The sequence below is a fragment of the Echinops telfairi genome, unplaced genomic scaffold (genome assembly GCF_000313985.2).
Source record: "Echinops telfairi isolate 266 unplaced genomic scaffold, ASM31398v2 ScPeMD7_2;HRSCAF=8, whole genome shotgun sequence".
Lineage (NCBI taxonomy): Eukaryota > Metazoa > Chordata > Mammalia > Afrosoricida > Tenrecidae > Echinops > Echinops telfairi.
The window spans coordinates 22,924,782-22,934,956 of NW_022103898.1; the positions used below are offsets into that span (position 1 = coordinate 22,924,782).

The 10,175-nt window shown below is 51.0% G+C and overlaps 1 protein-coding gene across 1 annotated transcript in view; it reads left to right on the forward strand.

The window, feature by feature from the left end:
- The window catches only part of LOC101649577 (putative tetratricopeptide repeat protein 41), a gene marked incomplete at its 5' end in the record, with an annotated part of 87,030 nt that overhangs the window by 35,415 nt on the left and 41,440 nt on the right, over nucleotides 1-10,175 (forward strand). Inside the window, 3 exons of the mRNA XM_030885850.1 lie at nucleotides 986-1,225; nucleotides 3,410-3,608; nucleotides 4,151-4,332. Of these exons, the coding sequence (XP_030741710.1) occupies nucleotides 986-1,225; nucleotides 3,410-3,608; nucleotides 4,151-4,332 (621 nt within the window). The remainder of the gene's footprint in view (nucleotides 1-985; nucleotides 1,226-3,409; nucleotides 3,609-4,150; nucleotides 4,333-10,175) is intronic.

The following is a 10,175-nucleotide window of genomic DNA, read 5'->3' on the forward strand; positions in this document are numbered from 1 at the left end:
TGACTCGATGATAGTTTTGTTTTGTTTTGAAGTTGCTCTTCCCTCCTGTTCCCCTGGGAGCTGCCGCTTCCCAGGCTTCCAACAGCTGTGGGCACAGTGCCCTCTACTGCCGGTGCCCAGGTGTGTTTGCCGGGTCGTCTTTTCCTTGCTCAAAGCTAGCCTGGGTTCATCAGGGACGAGCAGGACCCTTCGCAGAAGCACAGTCTCTACTGCGTGCTTCTCGGAATGTCTTTCTCAGCTCAGTAACCTGCTTTTTCTCCTGGGGGGAAACACTTCCCCCTTAGATCACCCTGTAAGTGTCTAAACCTGAACTCTGGCAAATACAATAAAAAAATAAAATTGATTCCATGAGCTGGTCAGAATTTGTCTTTTGACACTCAGCAGCCAGGCTTTTGTGGACAGAGTTTGCTGTCTTGAGCCGTGGCTGCTTCTATGAGCATCAAAAGGCAATGGGAGTTTTTCTCGCTGTATCTCTGTTCCAAGGAGTCTCTCTGTTCAGGGCCGGGAGTTTGGGGTGTGGCAGAGCGTGGGAAGAGAGCGCTGAGAACACTTGGCATAGAAACACAAACACACTGTCCATGTGTCATCCTGCCCATTTTTAACATCTGCAAAGAAAAACCAGCTTCCAATGTAGTGTTCCCCAATGTAGTGTTCCCCTACCCCCACCTCCAAAGCCCTCACTGCCGTTCAGTTGCCTCTGACTCAGAGTGACCCCACAGGTCAGCGGGAGATGCTCCATGGGGCTTCTGAGACCCGATCTTCATGGGAGGAGACAGCTTCATTTGGGCTGAAATCCCAGTTCAGGATTTACGTTGGGCATGTCAGTTAACTTCGTTCATAAACCCCGAGTCCCCAAGGGACAGCAGCAGCGAATTATCTACCTGTCGAACTATGGAAAGATTAAGTGTGAGCGGGGTAACCAATATAAAGGCTGTTGAGTGATGCCTGGCCCACGTGCCTCACCATTGTGTCCATGTCTGCCTAGGGCTGGACGGCTGGGTGGCTGACGTGCTGTGCTTACTGAGCATCTCACACTGCGGGCTGGCCGAGGATGAGATACTTCAGCTTCTGGACGTGCTGGGCTACCGGGATCAGTACACAGTGAGCCCGCTGCACTGGGCTGCCTTCCGCAACGCCAGCAAAGAATGGGTCCAGGAGAAGCCCAACGGCCTGCTGTGCTTCCGGCACCAGTCCCTGAGGAAGGCTGTGGAGCACAGGCTTCTAGGTAAGGCTCTGGTCCCACTGCCTGCAGGCTAAAGGGCAGGTAAGCGTCGTCGTCGCACTGTGTTGTAACCAGGCATGTTGGTGGAGCAGTCAAGCATTTGTCTGCTAACCAAAAGGTTGTCTGCAACCTGAAAGGTCTCTGGTTTGAACTCATCAGCCGTTTTGTGGGAGAACGGTGTGGCCATCTGCTCCCACAAAGCCTTGGAAAGCAGGCAGGACACTTCTGCGCTGTCCGGCGGGGTGGGTGGGAGTCGGAATCCACTCACCAGCAGCAGCTTTGGCTCGGCGATGATCAAAGCCTCGATTTCAGGGGCTTCACACCCCTGGGTTTCTTCTCACCTATGATAGACGCTGGCGCCAGGCCGCCTATGCTGTCTCTGACTCATGATGGCCTCCTGCTCAGCAGAACCAGATGTCACCCTGTCTCGGACCACCATCACTGCTCTGTCGGAGCCTCTGGTTGCAGTCACCGTGCATTCCGCGTCCCTTCCCACCTAGGGGGGTTCAACCTCCCAGCACCTTATCAGACCATGTTCTCTTGGGAATATGAGGGGGTTTCATGGACTCATTTCTGGGAGTAGACTGCCAGGCCTTTCTTCCTAGTCTCAGTTTGGAAGCTCCAGTACAAGCTGTCCACCTGGGTGGACAGGGTGAACTACCAGGACGACCCTGTTGGTATTTGAAACGCCACGGGCATAACTTCCAGCATCACAGCAACACACAAGCCACCAGAGTATGACAAAGTGACAGGATGGTGTAGTTAGACCAGGTAGCATGGAGTTTTTCCAAATGGGCGGGTGATGTAGAAATCATTTCTGAGAAAAGGCACACAGTGGCTATTTGAAGAATGCCCCCACCCCTTCGTTATAGCGCTTAGGAAGAATGGGGCTTGCCATGCCACCCAGGTGTGTGCTCTGTTCATCGGGCAAGAAAATGTGGCAAGCTGCAAATGGAAAAGGCCTCTCTTTCGGTTTAGGAGGAGCTTGTTTCTGGGTTGTCTCAGCTACTGAAATTACTGCTCTTTGTTAATAAAGGTAGAGTAACTTTGGTTCCTTGGTAACATGGCGGGTTATGCATTGGGCTGTTAACTGCAAGGTCAGCAGTTTGAAACCACCAGCTGCTCCTCAGGTGAAAGATGAGGCTTTCTACTCCCAAAGAGTTACAGTCTTAGAAACCCACGGGGGGCAGTTCTACCCTGTCCTGTAGGGTCATTATACATTGGAATCAACTCATTGGCAGTGAGTTTGACTTTTTGTTGTGGCAACCTTGGCTCCAACATCCAATTTACCATTCGTCTGCTCAGCTGCCTCTTGGCCCCTATGAGATTCAGGCAGTGGATTAAGGTCCCCCAAAGCACACTTTCAAATATCTGAAGATGCTGACTGAAGTGGAAACTGTGGTGTGTATTTAAAATAGAAAAATAGGTTGCCAGTATTTCCGGTGAGGGGGATGGGGTGGAGGTAGGGTAGTGGAAAACAACACATAAGATGCTAATTAATGTGCTCAGAGGCCCTCAAATTCTAGGTCAGTGATTTAAAATAAAGCAAAGCTTTTGGTGAATTCAGACTGTTAGGTGAAGATACATTTTCATTTAGCCCTGGCTGCAGTCGGTAGCCACAGGGTTCTGAGAGCTTTGCTTGATCCACTGAGCTATGAAGCATATTAGCCGAATAAAATATCCTAATTCTGTTCAACCAAAGACTCTCTTGATTGTAAGACCCCCCCTTTTCTTTAGATACTGCTAACAAAAATAAACATACGAAGAGATACAACATTAAAATAAAGAAAAGATGTTTCAGCATTACATGTCCCCCGACCCCTGCCCCTTCAAAAACTACCTTGATTTTGATAGACTTGAAATGGTAGCCAAGACGTTCCTGGGTGGTGCACATGATTAAGCGCTGACGACCAGCCAAAAGGTTGGCGAGTTCCAATCCCTGCTGAGATGCCTTGGAAGAGAGCTTCTGGCTGGTTTCTGGCTGGCTTCTGGCTGGTTGCAAACTTGAACATGCTACGATGGGATACAGTTAGACTCTGCATGCGGTGGCAATAGACTCAAGGGCAACCCACAAGAACTATGCACCCCTCCCACCCCGCCAAAAAAACCTGCTAAAATTTGTTTTTCTACATTGTTTTCCTGTCCTGACAAGTTGGGCGTGCTAAACGGCAATTGCGTTTCAAACAGGGGGAGCCGCGCCTGTCAGAGAATGCGGTCCCTATGCCTTTCAGAACCCGACCAATCTCAAGAAGACGCAGCTCCACCAAGCCTTGGTCAGCTACTTCCAGGGGCAGGCCGCTTTCTGGCGCATGTTTCAAGAGCTGCCCTGGCATTTGAAGATGAGCGGCAGCTGGGAGGGCCTGTGCAGCTTTCTCACCAGTCCTAAGTAAGTCTCGGGCTTGGTTTTTCAAAATCACTGCGGGTTTAACTTTCCCTCCTGCTAGTGCTGAGTGTAGGCAGTCAGGGCTCCTTGGAGCAAGAAGCCTTTGTTCACGAAGTCACTCAGACCCCCAGCCATCCGTTCCACCCATCCCTGCCTCTGGCATCCACTTCTGGGGCTGATGGACCCTCCCTGGGAGGCGAAGGGCTCCCTCCGCTCTGGCTGGTCTGTGCTTTTCTCCCCCTCACTCTCTGTTAGGTGGAATTCTAGAGATGATAGACCTAGTTGGGCAAGGATGAAACAACGGGCCACGCTCCGGTTGCCTTCTCCCTCCCTCCCTCCTTCTGTCGCTTCCCTTCCTCCCCATGCATCTTACAATGATGGATGGAGGGCCTGTTTGGTCTGGGCACTGTGCCAGGCCCTGGGGTGCAGAGGTGAGTTAGGAACAGCCCCAAGCCCTCAGGTGCTTGCTATCTGCTTGGGATGAGTTGGCATCCTTCAAGGCCTGGCTTACTAAGGCGCTCTCTGTCACTACACTGTGTTTCCAGCGTCACAGACTTTTTATCAAAAATCAGGAGCCCGAGCTTCTGGACCAGGCTGCACCTCCTGCACTACTGGAGCGTGTTGGCCGAAGTTGAGTATGACGTCGCCAAGGCCTATTTGCTCTCCGTGGACAAGATTAAAACCAGCCCGTGCCACAAAGCAGCCCACGCCACAGGTGTGCCCACAGGTACGGAGAGTCTTCAGCGGTCTACTGGGTGCTGGGAGAGGTGCTGGCACAAAGCTAATTCTTCTTGCAGTTCCTCACCCAGTCCTGATCAATCCAGCCAGCCTCTCTGATTTCTTCTCCACACAAGTTTTTCCTTTTGTAATTAAAAAAAGATTGCTCTCCCACCCCCAGGGCCACCTATTGTTATAATTTTAATAGTTTTATTGGCATAGTGACATATAATTCTTACGTCACACGCTAGTTTAAACATATGGAAAAGACTCGTGCAATGATCATTATAATCAATTTTAGGATCTTTTCTTCTTTCTTGTACTTGTTGTTACTAGCTCCCCAGGTTCCCCCAAGAAAGTCCTAATTCAGTTACTACCTCCATAGATCACCAACCCTGAATTGCACGTAAAGGAAAACCTCCAACCAAATGCAAACCAAAAACCCAAGCCTAAGAACAGTAATAAAATAAAATACAGAAGACCCTCAGGTTGGAAAGTATGTGTTCTAACTTTCCGAGAGTGTGGTGAAATAGACAACACAAATTTGCCATTTCAATCATTTTCACAATCTCCCCATCCCTTAAGCCAATAATCTCTGGGGGACGTACTCATTTTGAAATGGCTGCTGGCTTCTTCTTGTTGATGCTTTCTTTCAAAGGGGGTATGGGTGGCTTTTGCCTTTGCCTTCTTTTCCCCTGTACCTTCTTATGGCTCCAGCCAAGCCCCACCCCTCAATATCTGCCATTGTACAACCCCCGTAGTACAACTGCCATTGTACCTTCAGTTCCAGCGTTGGCTTCCTTCTCAAGTAGCAGGGCCCTCTCCACGCCGGGGGAGCTGCTTAGCTCATTGGAGACCCTGGGGGCAGGGTGTGTGTGTGTGTGTGTGTGTGTGTGTGTGAATGGACTCAGCTGTGAACCAAAAGGCTGGAGATTGGGTCTGTGCATAGGTGCCTCAGAAGGAAGCCCTGAACATCTAATTCTGACAAAACACCAAATTAAAACAAAACAAGAAACCAGCCGCTGAGCACTCCCAGGAGCACATGTCCTACTGTGAGGCGCACAGGCTGTAACCACGAGTCAGAATCGTTTCCACAGCACCGTTTTCCTCTTTTTTGTTTTTCCCTTGGTTGACAGCTCTCCTGAATGGCCAGTTGATAACTTGCGATTGAATTCATTCCAGCCTGGAAACATACAGGTCTTTGGCATCCTGTTGAAGTGGCTTGGGTTTTGATTGTCGCCCTTTTGGTTCATATTGTGAGTCTTTGTTCTCCATAAATAGGCCCCATTTGTACTGCTCAGCCAGTATTTCCTGACCAATTAAGCTGTGTGACCACCTTCATGCTTCCAACTAATATGAACTGAGCCCCTACTTGGGGCCGCGGGCTCTGCTTGGCTCTGCGGACACAGGGATGTGCCAGGCCAGCGGAGCGAGCGCCTGCCCTCTCTCCCCAGGTTTCCAGTCTTGGGGTCGTGACACCAGGCTTTGAGCGATTGTTACCCACCAGCTTCTGCGGGAAGCCCTCCAGGGGTGCGCTCTTGTTCAAACCCTTACAAAACGGATGCCCCTCTGGATACATGTCTTTAGAAAAGCAGGGTCCCCGTCTCAGAGAGGCGGATGAAGCTGTACAAGTCCCCCAGCTCGTCAGAAATGAAACGGAGCTACGTGACACTCACAGCGCTTCTGGTCCTAGAACACTCAGCCTTTTCATTCATTTTTCTCTTCTGTTTGATCGTTGTTGGGGAGAATATACAACGCAAAACGCAGGCCAGTCCAACCATTTCTGCCTGTGACGTTGCTGGCATGCCTGGAGCTCGGCCTCCTCTCATGAGCTGTCCCCTCCCCTCTAACATCAACTCACACACAGCCTCCTACAGCTCCTGTCTGATCATCTGAGTTGCGGTTGTCACTTTGACCCAGAAAGAGCACAATGTTCAAAGCAGACGTGGTTTTATTAGTTCAGGGAGACCGTTGCTGCTTCATTTGAAGCTTAAAAAATAATCGCGGGGTGATGGTTTTAGGAGTTCATCCAGCATCCATGACTCCAGGAGATCTGGATTCCGTGTGAATGTGAAATTCTGCTCTGCATTCACCCCCCACCACCCCGTTTTGATCCGAATCTTTTTTATAGAATCTTTGAAAATCGTGTTTTGAAGTCTGAACGTTGCCGACTGGCCATGTGCTTATTTGTGTTTGCACGAACCTTAGTTTAAATGCCGTCTGGGAGCCCTGTAGAGCAATACAGGTCTTTATAGGAGCTGGCTGCACAGGGAGTTTTGGCTTGAAGTAGCCTGAGACCGCAGGGCCTATGCGATAACCTAGGAGGTCGAGCAGAAGCACTACACATGTTCTTATCAGGCCGCTGAGCTGGGCTGACCCTTGAAAGCGGGCCCCCAAACCGCCAAACGAAGGCACTCAATCCCAGGAGGTGTCCGATTGTGCACCGGCAGCCTCGGCAGTGACTTTTGGCCTTCCTTGTCATGGTGGTGAATGGATCGGTCACACAGCGTGCACCAGCCCCCAGGTGTACAGTTTACTTGCAGCAATGACAGCCATTGCCTGTACAATCCTACCTTGATCCGATGCGACATTGTCTCCACCACCTCTAACACCCCCTCCCCGCTCTCACCTCCCTCACAACCCTGGTAACCGCTAATCAGCGTTGGTCTCTCTACCTCTGCCCCTTTCTGGTCTGTTTTTGAGTCCCCCGGATGGCACAGTGGCTAAAGGGCTTGCCTGGTTTTCTCAAGGTCAGCGGTTTGGACCGTGGGGGAAAGAGGTGGCAGTCTGCTGCTTTCAGCATTTACAACCTTGGAAACGCTAGTGGGGTGGGGGTGGGCAGCTCTACTCTGCCCTTGGGGCTGTCGTGGGTCAGAATCGACTCGGAGGCAAAGGGTTTGGCTTGGGGTTGGCTTAGCATCTTCAGTCTCCATCCGTAGTGTAGCCGGTACGGAGACTTTGTTTCTCCTGAGGAGGAGGATAGTCCTCCTGAACCTCCTGTGTGCCTGTACCAGCACCATGTTCGGCTTCTCCACTTAGCAGCTGAGGGCCATTTGCCCTGTGCCAACCGAGAAGAATGCTGCCAGGAACATTGGTGTGCAAGTCTCCAAGTCTCCACTCTCAAGTCTTGTGCGTGGAGAGTAGGAGTGGATTGTCCCAGAGGCTGCCACCGTGGGCTCCAGCTGTGAGGACCAGGGCGCAGGATCGGGGAGTGTTTCGTTTGGTTGTGCCCAGGGTCACTGTGGGTCAGAACCAGCTTGATGGCACCTAACAACGAGAATCATAGGGTAGTTCTGTGCCCCCACCCCGACTCCCTTTCCCCCCAGGAACTGCCACAATGTCGCTTCACAGCTTTGCCTTGTTTTGATTGTTGTCATTAGCTGGGAGCTCTGACTCACGGCGATTGCTGTCTAACAGAGTGTCCAGTCCTGTTCCATCATCAGCATCTTTGGGGTCCTTTCAACCTTGGCGGTTCACCTCGAACTCTAGACTGAACGAAATTCCATTGCAATCCACCGGGCTCTCATTGGCTTTTCCGCCTGTTTTAGTCTAGACGTTCTACCGATGCCTGTTCCCCAGGGGTGACCTGCTGTGTTTGAAAACACTGCTGGCGTCCTGCCAGCATCACAGCCACACACTCGCCGCCGCAGAAGGGCAAACCAGGAAGATCATTGCCCTGGATGATTTATGTACTTTTGAAATTTCTCTGATCCACCAATTCTGCAGGATCAAGGAGCCAAGAGCCACTTGGGACTCAGCAAGCCGGGATCCGTCTGGGACTGTCTTTCGTGCTCAGGGTTATGTGTGTGTACAGAGGTTTGCTGTGGTTGGGCGCTAACCAGAGGAAGATTAGATCTACAAGAGGAGGGTAGAGATCCTGCTTGATAATGCCACGACTGCTTGTCATCACATGGTTGTCATGGTGATGAGGAGGGCTGGAGGAAATCACGTAATGTGTCCCTATGACCAGGCCTGGAGAGATCCACAGGACTGGAGAGATCCATGGGGCTGAGAGATCCACAGGGGTGAGAGATCCACGGGGCTGAGAGATCCACAGGGCTGGAGAGATCCACAGGACTGGAGAGATCTACGGGACTGGAGAGATCCACAGGACTGGAGAGATCCACAGGACTGGAGAGATCTACGGGACTGGAGAGATCCATGGGGCTGAGAGATCTACAGAGCTGAGAGATCCACAGGGCCGTCGCTGTGATTCTGTGATGGGCTGCCACCTGTACGCTCACCTGAGATCTTGCTGGTTTGTCTCTGTGGTAGTCTGGGAACTCCAGGGGCGTTTTAGCATGGAGTCCTCCTGCTTTGGCACCTTCCTCGTGCTCACGCTCAACAACTCGTGTATGCATGTCTGGTCTACCCAAAGGCAGCTAAGAACAAGGAGCTAGAACTTCCTGCATGCAGGGGTGGCTGAGGGAAAGACACTGTGTCCTGTTGGTTCTGAATAGTTTCCTCGGCTCTTCTGGGTTAAGACTCTCTTCTGATAGCACGGCCTGTTCAGTCAGTTAGGTGAGCCCAGAGTGGTCTATCTTGCAAGCAGTGTGGCTCAGGTGAGGGCAGCCGTTGAGGGCTGAGAGCAGCAGGCAGAGCCAGGCATCTTTGGCGATGCAGGACTGAGAAGCAGAAGTAGGATAAAGATTCCCTTTCTTCAAGTCAGTGGTGAAATAAAGTGTGAACAGAGGAAGGGCCCCATCCTGCTTTGAGGTGGGAGCTTTCCCAGCAGACCTTTGCAAACTAGAATAGAAAGAACATTCTGTCTTAAGAGGACGGTGGAAGCATTTCTAGGAGCCCTGTGGTGTTGTGTTTATCGTGTTGAGCTGCTATCTGCAAGGTCAGCAGTTCAAAACCACCTGGGGCACTACAGAAGAAAGATGAGGCTTTCTAGTCCTATAATGAGTTTCAGTGTCAGAAACCCACAGGGGCAGTTCTACCCTGTCCCGTTGTTGTTGGTATGGGTCATCGCGTCTGTTCTGACCCATGGTGACCTTACGCACCATAGAATGAGACCCTGCCGGGTCCCGTCCTGTCCTTACCATTGTTCCTATGGCTGAACCTATTGTGGCAGCCACCGAGCCAATCCCTCTTGTGGAGGACCTTCCTCTTTTCCGCTGCCCCTCTACCACGTGGGATATTCTTCTCCTGAGGCTGGTCTATCCTGACACTCTGCCCTATAGGGTCATTGTGAGTCGGAATCCACTGGATAGCAGTGAGGGTTTTTGTTTTGTTTTGTTTTTGAGTGGAAGCGTCGTCCTAGCTATAAAGCCTATGTTCTCTGGCCTATGGGACGGGGGAGAATTCCCTTTCCCAGCCTTGGCCCTATCACATTCCTGTTCTGTTCTAACAAGCTTAGGATTTCCCCCTCCACTTGCTCTCAGTAAGTTCCTTTAAACAATCAGGATTTCTCTGCAGTCTCTCAGCCTCATTTAGTTTGTGGGGGACAATGAAGAGTGTCTGCCACCTCACCCAGCTCCAGTTTCTTAGCGATGGGCATTCACATGGCACCCCACCCCAACCCCCGCCTGCCATCCCTCAATCTGCCCTCTGTGCAGAGCAGTGGTTCTCAACCTTCCTCAGGCCTCGACCCTTTCACGCAGTTCCTCATGTTGTGGTGACCCCCCCAACCATAAAATTATTTTCGTTACTACTAAATGACTGTAATTTTGCTACTGTTATAAATTGTAATGTAAAGGTCTGATATGCAGGATGCATTTTCATTGTTACAAATTGAACATAATTAAAGCATAGCAATGAATCACAAAAACAATATGTAATCAGAAGCAACAAAGCCCACATGGAAGAAGCACACCAGCCTATGCAACCACGAGGTGTCGAAGGGATCAG